At 44.7% G+C, this 17,828-nt stretch overlaps 1 protein-coding gene across 5 annotated transcripts in view; it reads right to left on the bottom strand.

Moving 5' to 3' along the window:
• The window catches only part of CCDC57 (coiled-coil domain containing 57), a 150,787-nt gene that overhangs the window by 3,179 nt on the left and 129,780 nt on the right, over positions 1–17,828 (bottom strand). For 2 of the 5 annotated variants that reach the window (XM_048817784.2, XM_075119131.1), the window contains one exon: positions 12,503–14,466. The exons of 1 other annotated variant lie outside the window; for it this stretch is intronic. In XM_048817784.2, coding sequence (XP_048673741.2) covers positions 14,246–14,466 — 221 coding nt within the window. In that variant the 3' untranslated portion in view covers positions 12,503–14,245. Of the gene's footprint in view, positions 1–12,502; positions 14,467–17,828 lie in introns of those variants that run through there. 2 more of the 5 variants (XM_075119130.1, XM_075119132.1) reach the window with 2 other exon arrangements.

Genomic DNA, 17,828 nt, shown 5'->3' with positions numbered 1-17,828 from the left:
CTGTCAGCTAGACATGCATGAGGAGATATCAGAGAGACAGGTCAAAATTTTAATTTAGTCAGAAGGAGACAAGTATGGAGTAGAGAGCTAGATTTGCAAACTGTCTGAACAGAGTTGCTAGTTGAATCTGTGGATGAGGTTACCCAGACCAAGGTGTAGAGGGAGCAAAAAGGAGACAAAGGACAGAGCCCTGTGTAACCCCCACAGAAAGTTGTGGAGCGAAGAGGAGGGATTAGGAGAATCCTCCAAAGGAGTGATTAGAGAGGGGTACTAGGCGAACCAGGAGAGAACAGAGTTGTAGAAGCCAAGAGAGGACAAGATTTCAATAAGAAGAGTGTGATGGATTGTATCAAAAGTGGCTGACAGATCAAGGAGGATGAGGATGGAGTAGTGGTTCTGAGCTTTGTCTAGAAAGAGATCATTAGAGATTTTGGCAAGAGCAGTTTCAGTGGTGTGCAAGGGGCGGAAGCTGGATTGTAGAGAGTTTAGGATGGAACTGGAGGAGCAGCACTGCAGAGAGAAGGTTCAATGAAGTTAGAGATGAAAGGGAGAAGGAGTGTTAGTTAAAGAGGAAAATAGGGTCAAGGGTTAGGTTTTTTTTTAAGATGGGAGAGAGAGTAGAGCATGTTTGTATTGTGAGGGGAGAAAGCCAGAGGACAGTGGGCATGATGGAGGTCAAAATATGGGCTCACTAGGGCAAGTGGAGGAGTTAGATGAGGAGAGCAGAGGAAAAACTTCTGCACTTGTGAAGGGGGAGGGGGAAGAGATTTGTAGGAAGGGGGGGGGAAGCACCACTGTATTTTGTCAATCTTTGCTTGGAGGCAGCCAGTGAGATTCCATGCAGAGTGAGAAGTGGAGGCAAGAGGTAGGAAGGGTTTGAGGAGTGTTAGGAGGCAAAAGAGCAGCTGGGATCAAAGGCATAGGATTCAATTACATTGGAGAAGTAGAGCTCTTTAGCTCAGAAGATGGCAGAACTGAAGGAGGAAAGAACAGACTGGTTGTGGAGGAAGTCGGCTGGTCACAGGGTTTCCACCAGAGACTATTTGCAGTGCAAGAGTAGGAGCAGAGGAAGTGGATGTTAGTGATAAGCAAAGGCTAAGGGATGGCAGGGTGGACAATGCAATGGAAGAATGGGGGGAAAGAATTAAATGTGGAGCAGAGTGAACCATGGAGAAAAAACAACCATCTCAATGGAAGACAGGACAAGGAGGAGAGATCTGAGAGAAGACAAGAAATCAGCAGTGCTGGTGGACTGGAAATCACAGAAAACCCAAATGAGTGAAAGAGAAGCCAATGCTGGGGAAACTCAGCAACAGAGTGAGCAGCATCTGCTTAAGGTTGGGAAATCCCTCTCTGAATACGCTATAGCACAGATAGACAAGGTGAAAGGAAGAGGCCCATACCAGAAAGACAAACAAACCCAGAAGAGACAACTAAGTGAGCCTCCTCAAGATGCAGAGTCAGAATATTTTGCTTTGGAAAGGATCTCATTAACTCTAAAGCATCCCCAATAGTCAAGGCTAGCTTGGATGCCCCTCTATATCCAGTTACGACTCATTCTGAACCTTCCTTGGCACCTTGTTCCATCACTCTACTGTTCTGAAAAGTTTCCCAACATTATTAATACAGCACCATAGTTATGTATGGCAATTTACACAACAAGTTGCCCCAAAGCATTTGCAGTCTAATTTGGATAAAGTGGTGCATCCACATTTAAAAAGTTTAGAGTGGGGCAGAGGCCAGGAATGAGAATGCATTAGTTCTACAGCTACATTAAGGGACACATAGGATAGTAAAATAGGGGGGGAATACCGCGTGCATTCCCCCCACCTCAGTGCTGTACTTACCTTTAGATTAAACATAATAAGTGAAGACAACAAATTAAATATGGGAAGATGAGGGAAGAACAAGGGTGACAAATACGATTAGGCAGTTTCTCAGGTTTGTTAATGCCATCTTGATGGGTCTAATTGAGGGTCTGATTTCCCTGCCTTCCATCTTAAATCTATGACTTTTTGTTCAGTCCTTTTGTTCCAATGAAGAGGTGTCTAGAAGATGTGAGCGTAACATACTTTGTCAATCTTTGACATTTTGGCATACTTTACTCTGACCCTGACATTGTTACTCTAAACTCTTCTCAAACAGCCTGTTATTTTTAGAAAAGCACTACTCTCATCTGAACAGTTGTCCAATAGAAGCCTCACCACTGATGAGAATTACCATCTCACTTGATTTACACAATTTTTTTTGCATCAGTGTTGTATTGCTGACTCATTCAGCTTGTCATCCATAATAACCAACCATTTTTTCTTGGTATTACTGACTAGTACACACTATTTTATCATTTCATATTTGTACTTTGGTTATTTGCTTCCCATATTAACCTCTATACAGTTGTTTTATTGATTTCAGTCCTTTTCTCAAATATATCAAGTTCATACTATATTTTAATCTTGTTCTCCATGTATTTGATCCCTGCTAGTTTCGTACTGGCCAAGTGTTACTAACATGCTCAGTTACAAATGAAGATACCAAGCTCTTCTGGATCTAGAACAGACCCTTATAAGAACCTCTCTCACTTAGCACCTCTTCCCAATTCATCACTAAATGTTAATCATTACTTTGCTCCATGTTTAGCACCTGTGTGTCTATTTTTCACTAGTCCCATTTAATCTGTTTCTCTCTACAAGAATGCATTATGCATTTGTATGACCACTGAGCTTATTATGCTATTTAAGGAAGTGAAAGAAAGCCCTTACTTGGATGCCTGAGCTCTCCCCACTCCGCATACAGCTACAGTGGGAAACCCTCATTTAATGGTTCTATTATCCCTCTTGGGTACAGTGAAGGGAGAGGGAAGCCCCTACAAAGCCTCCAGATGGCATTTCAATGGCCTTCCAAACTTGATGGGATACTCCTTGCAGAGCTAGTCTCCTGGGGAAGCACACAGAATCCACTGCAGAAATCCCTTGTTCTGCCTGATGCACTATCTTTTATACACATTCAAAATGGGATCTGTCAAAGTAGCTGTAATCTATGGTCTGATTATATGGATCAAGCCCATCAAAATTAGGACCCTGATCCTGCCATTGACTCACAGACCCCTGCACCAAATTGGAGTTCCATTATCTTCAGTGAGGATGCTCCTGCATGAACCAGTTGCAGGAGCAGGGCCTTACAAATAATCCTTTTCATAGCCAAGTTTGTGTAACTCCAAAGACATAAAAACTAGATGAATTCCTCTATTTCCCATTCCATCAGTGGCAGGTGCACTGGCAGCAATGGGAGTTCCTATAGGAATCTGTAGAGAATTGGTTCCTATATACAAGTGGCATTTTCTCTGTGACTTTGCCAAAGTTTACTTCATTAGGGATATTAGCAAAAGATTTGCTTTTACTTCCAAGTTTTACTACATGCAAACCCAGATTTTCCAATATTTGATTTTAAATAAATATATGATCCCATTTCTAAAATTTATTTCCCTAGAACTTCAATTGTAGAAAAGTTTTTTTTTTTAAAAAAAAAAAGCCTACCTCTCAAAGATCTTTGTAAAAGACAGCAAAACTAAAAATCAAGGTGTACTTGTATTTGGGCTATTTTAGCTAGTGTTCAGTTTCTCAGCCACTGTTAAACTGGATTTGTTATTGCTAAATCTAATATTGCACAGAATTTTTATGGTCTCTGTTGAGAGACTGGATTTGTTCCTTTTCTTAGGAAGAATGCCTTCAATTGCTTGATAAAACATGGAAAAAAAACTACACGGTGCTTCCATATCTTAAAAGAAAAAACAAAACAAAACAAAAACTATTCTGAGTGTAAAAAGAAAAAGGAGTACTTGTGGCACCTTAGAGACTAACACATTTATTTGAGCATAAGCTTTCGTGAGCTTCCGATGAATGCATCCGATGAAGTGAGCTGTAGCTCACGAAAGCTTATGCTCAAATAAATGTGTTAGTCTCTAAGGTGCCACAAGTACTCCTTTTCTTTTTGCGGATACAGGCTAACACGGCTGCTACTCTGAAACCTGTACTCTGAAACCTGTTATTTTGAGTGTCTTTATCATGAATGGATATATATACTCACTACTGGCTTTTGAGTCTGCATTATGATTATAGTGTTGTAAATGCCTAGATTATCAGGAAGTGCTGCTAGCTTCCCTAAATTCGTCCAGATTTAATTCCCAAAAACATTGCACTGTATAAACATCATTTTAAACGTGTACCTGCACACTTACCTCCCAGGTGAGGCCATCATCTCACATCCTTCAGCTAAATCGACCCTTGGTGGGAGTTTTCAGAATCCTTTACTGGGGACACTGACTTTCATGTAAGATAGTCTCATTTCCTGAAGCCCTTGAAGAAGCGTTGCTAGTTTTCAGTACATCCCAAGAAGTTTAGAACTCCAAGGAGAGGCTGAAGACCTGACTGGATCTCTGTAAACCCAGCTCAGGGGTTTGCTTACAACATTATTATTCTTAGAATAAAGAGAGACGAACCAATACATCTGCTAATGGTTATGGCTGAATTAACAAAACGGGCTGAGTTTTAGGGACCTTCTGCCTCCTATAATATAATATCTCAAACATCAGATGTTACCTTGTGATATCTAGGAGTCCCTAAATTTCTTGGCTTTAAGGCTTCCGTAACTCCTACCTCTGGTACTTTAAAACCACCAATAAAAAGCCTATCTTCTTCCTGTTTTTAGTATTATCCATGCATGCAGCTAGTTTTAAATAGCTAGAATTACATAACTACTAAATTAGTACTACTAAATTACATAACTACAGGATGGGGGGGGGAAGGGGTAAAGGGGATGGGTGTAAGACTCCATTAGGTGGGGCAGATGACAGACTATACTTTCAGACCACACAAAAGTCTACATGGAAAGGAAAAAAATTGATCTAAACTTTAAGTAAATTTCTCTGTAGATACTGGCTATCGGAAAAGAAATTAAATATTTCAGTTCCAATGTCCAAATGAATAAAATCTCTGAAGTGCCACAAAGGATATGCCAGGGAGTATGTTTTAATCAAAGGTTGGTTTCAGAGTAGCAGCCGTGTTAGTCTCTATTCGCAAAAAGAAAAAGGAGTACTTGTGGCACCTTAGAGACTAACACATTTATTTGAGCATAAGCTTTCGTGAGCTACAGCTCACTTCATCGGATGCATTCAGCTTATGCTCAAATAAATGTGTTAGTCTCTAAGGTGCCACAAGTCCTCCTTTTCTTTTTGTTTTAATCAATGTTATTTATATATTGTTCTTAGTCCCCTTTGCATGTATTAATACATGTACAGGTGTTAATTATTCGAGGGTGAGAAAGCTAAGGAGAAAAAGAAAAAAAAATGTTTTCCCTCTCTGCATCTGCTTGTGAAACAGGCTTTACCGTGTGTAACTGTCTTCACTGCCCGATATCAAAATGGCTGGATGCAGAACATTCACAATGCAGCAAGGGCTCAGCCTCCATCTCCCCTCTTCCCCGCTGCTACCTCACGTTTGATGAATAGCTCCAAAATCAAAGCTCTGAAGCAAGCTTCACTTCGAATATAGATAATCAAATGCACTTAATCACTTAATTTTACTTCACGTTTTTTGAAATCTTTAAACAAAATTAAACTGTATTACTGTACGAACATTTCAGTAAGTAAAAGCTTCTCAGCTAGCTATGAATAGTCAACTAATTTGGGAGGGGAAAGGGACGGATACTGCAGGAGGCAGTGCAGTGTTTATTCAGAACATTATCTCTAAGATGACCACTGACTCTCCAAAGAGGACTACTCCAGCGCTTCACCGCCTCTCTCTATAGATTGAGATCAGATCCGTGTTACAGTCAAACCTTTCACCGGCATCTACAGCTGGCAAATTCCAATTTATGTTCAGACAAGAATAGTTTAGCCGCCTATTTGTACAATCCTATTTACCGAAAGGGCCTGGGGAACGTTTACGGAGGAACACAGCCACACACTAAATATACTGATAACTGCATTTGATGCCTCGAACACAGACTCCCCCGTGATCAGTGGTGCAAGATGGAGCCGAGCCCAACGAGGGGACGGGCCCCGCCACAAACCCGCCGAGAGGCGGCGGCGGGATCCCCTTGTCCGCAGGGGCGAGGAGGGGGCGGCTCAGGCGCGCTGGCCCCCTCGCTGGTCTGGGCAGCCCGAGCCCCGATGCTCGGAGAGAGCCCGGCGGCCGCTTCCGCTCCAGCCGCGGGCTCCTCGCGCTTTCGCCCGTCCTCTCCCCCGAGGCAGCGCGGTCGCTGGCCCAACGCGGCCCCGTCCCAGACCCCGACACCCCGCTGCGGTTACCTGGCTCCCGGCGCCGGTGACCGAAGGGCCCGCGCGGGGCAGAGCGGCTGGAGCCCGGCCTCAGAGCGCGCACTGCCGCGGAGCCGGCCCGTGTCTCGAGGGGGGCCGCCGGAGCCCCGCTCAGCGGCCGTGCGGGGGGGGTGGGCTGCGGCGCGGGGGGGGTGGGCTGCGGCACGCGGGCGGCGGGCTGCGGGCGGCGCCGGGACGCGGGGCTGTCGCACCGGCCTGCTCCGTGCTCGTGTCGCTGCCTCCCAGCGGCTCCCAGCGCTATTTAAGCAGCCGCCACCTCCGGCGGCCACGCCACATGGGCTGACAGCTTCGCTCCGCGGCGCAGTCCAATGAGAGCCGGGGCTGGGCGCCGAGAGCCGGCTCTGGGGCGATGCCAGCCCTGCCCGCAGGAGCCTCTCCAAAGGGGGCGGCCCCGCGCCGCCCAGCGGAACCTCCCCTCAGGCCGCCGGGACAGGGCTGAAGCCGAGGCGCCGAGCTCCCGGGGGCTGTTCTGCGGCCCCGGCCCCCGCCCCGCCCCGCCCCGCCCCCGCGGGTGAAGGGCTCGGCCACGGCCCGGCGAGGAGGCCGCCGCGGACCCGAATTGGCACGGGAGGGTTTTCACGAACCCGTCCCGGCTGCTCCCTCCCCGCGCTACGCGCCGCGTTGGGAGCGGGGCCAGGCCAGGCGGCCCCCCGGCCAGGCTGCTCCGAGACCCCCGCACCCCGCCGACCGCAGGGGCTGCAGCCGGCACTGTCTGGGGCCGAAGGAGCTCGGAGCGAGCGCGGGGAAAGGCGCCCCCAGCGTCTGCCCCTTGTCGCGCGCACACACGGGGCGGGGCTGGTGCTTTCTACTCGCGGGGCCCCCGCGGGGCCGGCCGGGCTGGGCACCCCGCGGCTGCGGGGGAGGCGGGCCCGGGCAGCAGCCGCCGGCGGGGGAGCTCTCCCGCCACGGGCCTCTGCCATTTGCAAAGTAGACGGCGGCTGTTTCGGAGGCGAAGTCGCCGGCCGAGACCTCCCCTGCGGGGGCGGGAACGGTGCCGCCTGCGGTGCCTGGGCCTGTGGGGCGTTGCTAGGCGATAGGGTGATGTGGTGACTGCACGGAGGGGACGGCTCTGTTTAGGAAATGAAGCCGCTTGTGATGCAAGAAGCGCTTGTGAATTGCGGCTTATTTCAGGTCATTCACCTCGGCAGAGTGTGATCGCTGGAGGTTATTACAGTTCAAACCTGAAAACAGGCGCTGGGGCGGTGAAACATGCTCCAGGGATGGCGTCGCCCCCCTCGCCCCAGTATACAGCCAGGAAAGGCTCTGATCAGTACTCCCCATGGGGAGAAAAGTGGAGTTAGAGAGAGACCTAAAGCCTCCACGCAGCAGAGCCCAGAGTGCCTGTTACTCCTTGAAAATGATCATCCTTCTTCTCCTCCCTGCAGGGACGAGGCTGGTGAGACGAGCTACTTTCGCTCTCACTGAGCCCTGTGTCATGGCTAGGAGCTTGTTAATTCTTGCTTCCTTTTGATCGTCTGTTAGCATTAAGAGCCAGTGAGCGCCTGCTACCTTGGGCAACCTGGATCCCATAAACACCTGGCGGGTGCCCGCTGCAAGCAGGTGCTCCTTTGGAGCCCTGTGCCAGATTGAAGTCTCATTCCCTTCCAGGTGCCTCCCCCTCCTTCCACCTCTCCCAAAACCAACATAGGCTGCAACTCCCCCAGCCACCTGCTTCCTTCCAACCTGCTCCTAACTCTTGATCCAAAGGGAGTCAGGGAGCACAGCAGAGGGACTGAGGGAGCCGAGGTGTCTCTGGGTCTAGGGCCTTAGGGCTCCCACTATAACTCCTTCCCTAGCTTCAAACTCTGAAAATGAAGGTTACTTGTAACCAGAATTTTTTTAGATGGATTCTGCATATTCATGATCATGGGACACACTACCAGTGCAATTCAGAGGGTAGACTGTCTCCTAGCAGTCCCCCTTAGAGTGGTCACAGGCCACTCCTATCCATCTCCTCAGACTTCCTGAGCATCACAGATTACCAACCCCAAGACATCAAAAATAACATCAGAGTCCCCAAATTCACGATTTTAAAAATATTGGTGTTTTGGATTTTTGAACACCCCCTGGCCAACACCTGTGTGTGTGAGAGAGAATTAGCATCAGGTGATTTTGGACCATACTGCATGAGCTCTCATCCCCCACATTTGCACATCCCCTTCCACCAATTAATTCTGCCCCCCAGCCTCCAACTCAATTCTCAAAAAGAAAAGGAGTACTTGTGGCACCTTAGAGACTAACCAATTTATTTGAGCATAAGCTTTCGTGAGTTGCAGTGAGTTACATGACAAAGTAGGGGAAAGTGTAAAAGAGGCCTTTCCCCAATTCACAAGAAAGGCATCTGATATGAACAAACTGTCTGTGCCCACTCTTGAGCAGAACGGAAGGCACTTTGTATTGCGTCTGGTGGCAAACAGATGTATGTCCGAAAACCCTCCCAGGTTGAATATGTCATTTATCACTGCTCTCTTTAGTGGCTTCTTGAATAACTCCATCATATCTCTGCTCAGTTGATCCACTAGGCTGTTGTCCTTCCCCAACAGGTGAAGAGCAGTGGGATAAAGGCTGTACTCAGTACACCAATCCCATAACTAGACTTTGAGCAGTTGGGAAGAGTGAAGGCCTCTGTTTGTTGATATAATACATTGCTGTTGTATTGTCCATGACCCTATACTACCCTTGCCTGAATCTGAGGAAGAAAGGACTTGAGAGCTATACAAATCACTCTCAGTTCCAGAATATTTATATGTATTCTCTTCTCTTGAGCTCCTATGACCTTGAATCATAAGAGTGCTTAGATGTGCTCCCCATCCCCTTTTGTATGCAACTGATGTAATTGTCATTGATAGAGCTGGAGGAGTGAACAACAGCCCTTTCAGAACATTTGCACGTAGAGTCCATCATGTGAAATATAGTAGAATATTTTCTGGAATGATTAATTTCTTTAACATACTGTACTTTGTGTATCCCCTCACTAGCCGTTCTCATTCTGAGTCAATGAAATGGCTTAAGTGGCTGAGGTCACTAAGCCCATGAGCATTAGAGAAAATATTACTCTTTGGGAACAATGTTGCTGAAGTGTGTCTATAAGAGATTGAAGCCTGTGAAGCTTCTCACAAGGTAGGGAAGCCCTGCTTAAGCATCAAGAACTGCTCCTATGAAGGGGCTTCTGTGTACATGATGTAGCAAGGACTTTTTCCATGTTCTTTGAGAGTTTAGGACTCTTTATAAACATGTGTGACAAATGTCCACGAAAATTGCGTTCTGAGAATCTTGAGGACCCAGTCATCTAGAGAAGGGTAGACAAAAATGCCCAGCCTTCTTAGATGAGCTGTCACAAAAGACAGACAGACCAAAAGATAGTACGTTGTACTGGAAGTGATGCTGGATGTGATGGAACCATAAAACAGAACTCCTTGCCGTAACTTAGTCTGATAAAAATATGGAAATAAGCATCCTTTAAATCGAAAGCTGCAAACCAGTCTAGGGTGGAGCAGGAAGATAAGACACCAGTATCAACATGTAGAAATTACTGGTGAATGCATTGAGCTTTCCCTATATCTCCCATGTGTAATAGGGACTAAATCTTAGCTCTTAACACACTCTCATGAGAGGAATCCCTGAACAGGGAAGGGTGAGGAGGGCTTAGTGGAGGTAGGGTTTTTTAAATGAATGGCATAGCTATCTCCTATAATCTCTGGTATGGAGATGTTATGGACTTCCATGAGATCTTCATCATCTGGACCCATGGAAAAGAAGCCCTTGAGGAATTCCACCAAGATTTCAACAATTTCCATCCCATCAACCTCAGCCTGGTCCAGTCCACACAAGAGATCCACTTCCTGGACACTACAGTGCTAATAAACGATGGTCACATAAACACCACCCTATACCGGAAACCTACTGACCGCTATTCCTACCTACATGCCTCCAGCTTTCACCCTGACCACACCACACGATCCATTGTCTACAGCCAAGCTCTGCGATACAACCGCATTTGCTCCAACCCCTCAGACAGAGACAAACACCTACAAGATCTCTATCAAGCATTCTTACAACTACAATACCCACCTGCGGAAGTGAAGAAACAGACTGATAGAACCAGAAGAGTTCCCAGAAGTCACCTACTACAGGACAGGCCTAACAAAGAAAATAACAGAACACCACTAGCCGTCACCTTCAGCACCCAACTAAAACCCCTCCAATGCATTATCAAGGATCTACAACCTATCCTGAAGGATGACCCAACACTCTCACAAATCTTGGGAGACAGGCCAGTCCTTGCCTACAGACAGCCCCCCAACCTGAAGTGAATACTCACCAGCAACCACATACCACACAACAGAACCACTAACCCAGGAACCTATCCTTGCAACAAAGCCCATTGCCAACTGTGCCCACATATCTATTCAGGGGACACCATCATAGGGCCTAATCACTTCAGCCACACTATCAGAGGCTCGTTCACCTGCACATCTACCAATGTGATATATGCCATCATGTGCCAGCAATGCCCCCCTGCCATGTACATTGGTCAAACTGGGCAGTCTCTACGGAAAAGAATAAATGGACACAAATCAGATGTCAAGAATTACAACATTCATAAAGACAGGTTTCAGAGGAACAGCCGTGTTAGTCTGTATTCGCAAAAAGAAAAGGAGTACTTGTGGCACCTTAGAGACTAACCAATTTATTTGAGCATGAGCTTTCGTGAGCTACAGCTCACTTTACATTCATAAACCAGTCGGAGAACACTTCAATCTCTCTGGTCACACGATTACAGACATGAAAGTTGCGATATTACAACAGAAAAACTTCAAAACCAGACTCCAGCGAGAGACTGCTGAATTGGAATTCATTTGCAAATTGGATACAATTAACTTAGGCTTGAATAGAGACTGGGAGTGGCTAAGTCATTATGCAAGGCAACCTATTTCCTCTTCTTTTTTCCTACGCGCCCCCCAGCCTGTTCCTCAGACATTCTTGTTAAACCCTGGATTTGTGCTGGAAATGGCCCACCTTGATTATCATACACATTGTAAGGAGAGTGATCACTTTAGATAAGCTATTACCAGCAGGAGAGTGGGGTGGGGGGAGAGAAAACCTTTTGTAGTGATAAACACCCATTTTTTCATGGTTTGTGTGTGTAAAAACATCTTCTGTATTTTCCACAGTATGCATCCGATGAAGTGAGCTGTAGTTCACAAAAGCTTATGCTCAGATAAATTGGTTAGTCGCTAAGGTGCCACAAGTACTCCTTTTCTTTTTGCGAATACAGACTAACACGGCTGTTACTCTGAAACCTGTCATACTACTTGTATGTTTGTTCTTGTACCATTCTGCTGGGTCAACACCAATTTAAGAGTTATTCTCAGCTCCTGGGAACTGCAATAAAATAAAATTCTGTCTCTTACCACCAGAAGAAGAAAATGGAATGAAGAGATCAAACAAGAACATCTCTTGCCACCATCTATGGTTTGCTAGAGCAGAAGTTGCTCAGGAAAGCTGAATGAACAAAAATTGCCTTCCTGGCAAGAGATCTGCACAAACAGGCATGCCAAGTGAAAGATTTTAAAATCCAAAACCACTTTTGAAATCTGCAACTCATGAGCTAAACACCCAGTGTACAGGACATACAGTCCCATTTAGTAGGAAAAGCATTTTCTAAGGGTCAACCAGATATCAGAATGTTGTTATAACAATTCATTGAATGGGAATGTTGCTTTCCTCATTAGGGTATCACCATATTAATGCTTCAGCCTTGCACTTCTCACCAGGATGCAGAGCCACATCATACTGAGCTGCTCTAAATCTTCATGTTCAAATTGAAACCATTGGAAATAAGAGTTGCAAAGTTGCTGGAATGTATATTATATAATTATTTCAAAACTTTTGAATTCAGGCAAACTGTATAGCAACAGTTGGCTGCAACTATGATGTCAGGCCAAAATTCCTCTTGTTGGAAACCACTGTGCTTTGAGCTGCAGTCACAGCAGACTCTGGGTGAGGGGAATGCATCATGTTGTTCTGGTCCATGAAGGAACAATGTAAAAAATATTTAATCTGATGATGGGACCTTCAAACAAAATAAACTGGGAAAGGGCACAGAGGACACCTCAGATCCAGTACAACATGATCAAAACACAATGAAATAATGGCTACTAAGCATACAACTTATTACTATTATTTATTATTTGTAATACCATATTATTTGCATTACCATTTGTATTATCTGTATGTTAAAGCAAAACATTTTTGAACAGAACATTGAACAGTTTTTTCAAGTTATTCCTGAGCTGCCTACAGCCATGCTGTACAACTTTGTACTGTGTTCCTTTCAGATCTTAACCTGAGCAGGGTTGTCTAGAGACAGAATTTGGACAGGAGGCCTTCAAGGAGCACCAATGTGCTGCAGGAAGAAGTGCAGGTGATTTAGTAAATCTTTCGTCCATCTTAGGCTCTTAACCTGAAAACACACACATTATTAACTTTACTACCACGAGTAGTCCTATTCTTTTCAATAGGACTACTCACAGTAGTAAAGTTAAGCACCTGAATAAGTGTTTGGAGAGTCAGGGCCTTAGTACCAAACCAATACCCATCTTCCTGCAATGCTGTTGGAAGTGCCATCCTGCCATTTTCAAAATGAAACAAAAGAGCAATCCTGAAAACTCATGATCATTCAAATGTCATGACACTTTTCATAAGTACAGTGGTGTGCTGGTCAAATTACAATTCACATAAAATTTTTCCTGCAATTTCAGCTGGAAACGTGTTGTAAAGATGCGTTATTTGTACAATGCTTTTAGTTCATCCAATGAAAGATTATAAGTATTATTAATCAGCCTGATTCTCACAGTCTTGAAACTTGTGATGTCACTTACACCTGTGCCAATCAATACCACCAGTGTAAGTGACATCACCAGAATGGAAAATTCTGTTTCTGTAGCATTTGATACCCATTTTGCACAAGCATAAATGACTACAGAAAGTACAAGCTAGTGCAGAATCAGGGCCAATCTCTTTATACCCCTGGCTTTAAAATGAATATTAAGCAGCTACAGAAAATTGATTGTTACAATATGTAGAATGAGTGCAGTGTTAGTAAGCATAGGAAAATAGCATGCTAAGGTAGCCCACAGAGATACATTTTCCCCTGTCGAACCCACACTCCAGTGTTTCTCAACAAAATTTTGCTTAAAATTGCAAGCTCTGCCTAAAGGCACAAGAGTTTAAATCTTTAGTAGCTCGGAATCTATACTAACCTCCAGAAAGCAGGTGGATAAACTGACATTTAATAAAGCCAAACAAATAAAATAGGGTCCAGCTGGAGCTATTCCTCCCTCAGCACCTTTCTGAACCCAGAACTGTGTAGGGGAGACACCCCACTTTGGGGGCACTAGTACCCAAGTGGTGTGCCACCCCTTTCCCTGTGCCCTGGAGGAGATGTGCAGAGAGGAGTCAAAGGGACTGAAGATGCCAAAACAAGGACCTCTGGACATTCAGAGAACCATCCACACTTTTAATTGTACTTACTCGTTTATGTGCTGATTGGCTGTCCAACCCTCTTCCTCCTCTCCCCAACAGCTCCTTCACCTGAGCTTCATTTCACACTTGCCTCTCTTATCCTCTTCTACCCTGCCCTGCCCCCCTCACTTCCCTTCTCTTTCCATTTAGCTAACTCCTCCTAAGTAAACCCACCCAAAATAAGTGAGTGAACAAATAATAAAAATTAAACTGTGGAACTAACCCCACATTTGCTGCCATCACCTTGTTTATTCTGCTAGTGAGTTCTACCCCTTCCCCCACCCTCTGGCTGTCTGCTCTATTTAGACTATAAGCTCTTTAGGGCAGGGGCAGTCCACTACAGTACTCAGAGTTTGTACAGAGCTAAACTTACTGTCAAAGAAATCAATGTTTAACATTGTAGTTCCGGATTTTTTGCATCTGGTGGGAGATTTTTGACTTTATGGGGTGAGTCTGAGATGATTTGTTGGCTATTAACTTTGGTTGAACTTCAAAGTTGGTTCCTTTGACTGTCAAGTCAGCAGCTGGTGCTCTTTTTTGATCCCCAGTTTCAATATTTTGCTGAGACTCTTCAAACTTCTTGGCTATGTGGGTAGCTTTGAACTCTATTGCACAAAGAAAAGGAGAGAATTTATTTGTTCTTCCATTTGCAATTATGAGTAAGACTGAAGAGTTGAGGAAAACGGAGTTATTTACTGTCAGTACCTTTTGTTCTCAAAATAGAACATAAGAACATAAGAATGGCCCTACTGGGTCAGATCAAAGGTCCATCTAGGTCAGTATCCTGTCTTCTGACAGTGGCCAGTGCCAGGTGCCCCAGAGGGAATGAACAGAACAGGTAATCATCAAGTGATCCATCCCCTGTCACTCATTCCCAGCTTCTGGCAAACAGAGGCTAGGGACACCATTCCTGCCCACCCTAGCTAATAGACATTGATGGACCTATCCTCCATGAATTTATCTAATTCTTTTTTCAACCCTGTTATGGTCTTGGACATCAAACATCCTCTGGCAAGGAGTTCCACAGGTTGACTGTGTGTTGTGTGTGCATTATTTGTTTTAAACCCGCAGTCTATTAATTTCCTTTGGTGACCCCTAGTTCTTGTGTTATGAGAAGTAGTAAACAACACTTCCTTATCTACTTTCTCTACACCTGTCATGATTTTATAGACCTCACTCATATCTCCCCTTAGCCGTGTCTTTTCCAAGCTGAAAAGTCCCAGTCTGACTAATCTCTCCTCATACGGAAGCCGTTCCATACCCCTAATCATTTCTGTTGCCCTTTTCTGAACCTTTTCCAATTCCAATATATCTTTTTTGAGACGGGGCGACCACATCTGCACACAGTATTCAAGATGTGGGCATACCATGGATTTATATAGAGGCAACATGATATTTTCTGTCCTATTATCTATCCCTTTCTTAATTATTCCCAGCATTCTGTTAGCTTTTTTGACTGCCGCTGTACATTGAGTGGATGTTTTCAGAGAACTATCCACAATGACTCCAAGATCTCTTTCTTGAGTGGTAACAGCTAACCCCATCATTTTATATGTATAGTTGGGATTATGCTTTCCAATGTTCGTTACTTTGCATTTATCAACATTAAATTTCATCTGCCATTTTGTTGCCCAGTCACCCAGTTCTGAGAGATCCTTTTGTAGTTCTTCGCAGTCTGCCTCAGTCTTAACTATCTTTAGTAATTTTGTATCATCTGCAAATTTTACCACCTCACTATTTACCCCTTTTTCCAAATCATTTATGAATATGCTGAATAGGACTGGTCCCAGAACAGACCCCTGGGAGACACCACTATTTACCTCTCTCCATTCTGACAACTGGCCATTTATTATATTGCCTTCAAAGAGCCGCACAGTAGGTGTTGCATGCCTGGCTATGTAACCAGGTTTGAGTAACAGACAAAAAGTTAGGGGGCATGTAGATGTCCATTGGGCCCTGCACTCTATTGACTGATTGGTTTAAATTCTTTGCCCCATCTATTTGACCCTCAGTTCCTCTCCATGTCCTAAACCTATTTAATTTTGGGCTGTGTAATAGAGGGGAGTCCATTCAGTATGTGAACAAGAGTCACTATTCTGTCCAACTACTGTTTTGACATTCAGGGTGTGCCACCTCACTCCCCAGCATGGCTCTGGGTCTTTGGGAAAAGCACATATAGTGATGTTAACTTATATGATATGAGACTCAAGACACAAGTGTGGTTAGCTATTGGAGTTGAGACCTAAATACTGTTTAACATTGTGGAAAAGGATAGAATTGGCCAGCCAGACCTGGAACTCTGATGAGGAGGAAATCACCACCAGGAATGATTCCTTCAGTAAGAGATGATACAAGGAGAAAGCTCCCAAGGGCTCAAAGAGCATTTCCATTAACTAACATCAAACTCAAATCCAAAGGATGAGTAGTTTCTTGATGGAAGGGTACATATCTGTGAACCCCTTTAAAAATTACTGCATCAAGAGGCGTCTGTTTTGCAGGGACATAGTAGACTAAAATAAACCTTTGCAGTTGTCAACAATACCTTTGACCACAACAGAGAGATAGAAGAAAGTCTAAGGTAACTGAAATTGGGATGATAGCAAATAAACGCTTCTACCTTGAGCAAAACTTTTAAACAAGTTTTCTGTATTACTGCATAATATTTCCTGGTGGATGGAGTCTAGGAAGGCTCCCTTGTTCTCCTGAGACAAGCATTAAGGACATCCTGACCTAAAAACCTAGCAGTTATGCTGTCAAGTAAAATGACTTGAGGTCCAAATACACCATCCTGCTGGGATGACAGATCTTAACTCAGGGAAGGACAAAGACTGAACGGATAATCTTTACACGGGCACAGAAGTTCCAAGAACTAGGTCTGTCATGCACAGGCTCAGACCTGTTGAATCCCCCTCAGCCCTATGGGGATGAGAGGAAATGGAGGAAAGGTGTAAAGGAGCACTTTCCTTCTATGTATCAGAAAGACATGATACACACTGCATGTCCTTGCCCACTTTGAAGCAGAATTTTAGCCCCTGGTTGTTCTAATATGTAGCAAACAAGTATGTGTATGGAAGGCTCTCACCTGGTAAAACACTTAGGGTTTGAGTGACCACTTGTAATGAACCGCACCCTTTCAACTCAGATTATTGCCTATGGTATTATTATACCTGTCAGGAGCAGAGGGAAGGGTTGTGGTTTGTTTGTTTTTTTAACCGGGAATTCCAGGATTTCTATTTTTGTGAGACTCTCTGGGCAAAGATACTACAGAAATATCAACAACTGTAGCTCTTCTACCCACCAAATTTTGAAAAGATTCTGATGTCACTTAGAGGAAACAAGGGAGCAGTCAAGACAGCTTTATCAGGGGATGAAGTACAAGAAGGGCACCCCTAGGACTGTCTCACTGGGTCCTCTGCTTCTTATATTCTGTGTAAGTCCTTATAATGTGCTCATCACTATGGTATCTGCGCGCCTCACAGTCATCCATGAAGCAATGTGATTAATATCTGTCAGGTATTGTTTTCTCATTCTCTTATAAGGGGGACATGGGTGTACAGTGGAATTTTTTGTTTTGATGGGGGTTTTTTGTTTTTTAAATATACATATTTCTATGTGTTTGTTAGAGAAGGTAAGGTCAAAGAAACACACCTGGCACTTGGAGCAAAAAATGGTGAAGTTGTGATGATCCTTAGTTCCTGGTGAGAGATTAATTTCATAGTCTTGAGTCAGCCCCTGAGAAACGTCTGTCTTCTGCATGGATGAGCTTTACCTATATTGTAGAATGTTCCATAGTGCCAGAGAAGCAGAGTTGTTGACCATGGTCTGTACCGTGGAACTTTAGGCAATCTTTTAGATACTCTGGGCCCTGGCCATTGAGTGCCTTGATGATAAGAATTTAGACTTTAAACTTGATTCAATATTCTATGGGAAGCCAGCATAGACAGTGGAGGGCAGGTGTGATGTGTGT

The sequence above is a fragment of the Caretta caretta genome, chromosome 14 (assembly GCF_965140235.1).
Source record: "Caretta caretta isolate rCarCar2 chromosome 14, rCarCar1.hap1, whole genome shotgun sequence".
In the NCBI taxonomy this organism is placed as follows: Eukaryota; Metazoa; Chordata; order Testudines; family Cheloniidae; genus Caretta; species Caretta caretta.
This window is presented reverse-complemented; position numbering and strand designations above follow the sequence as displayed.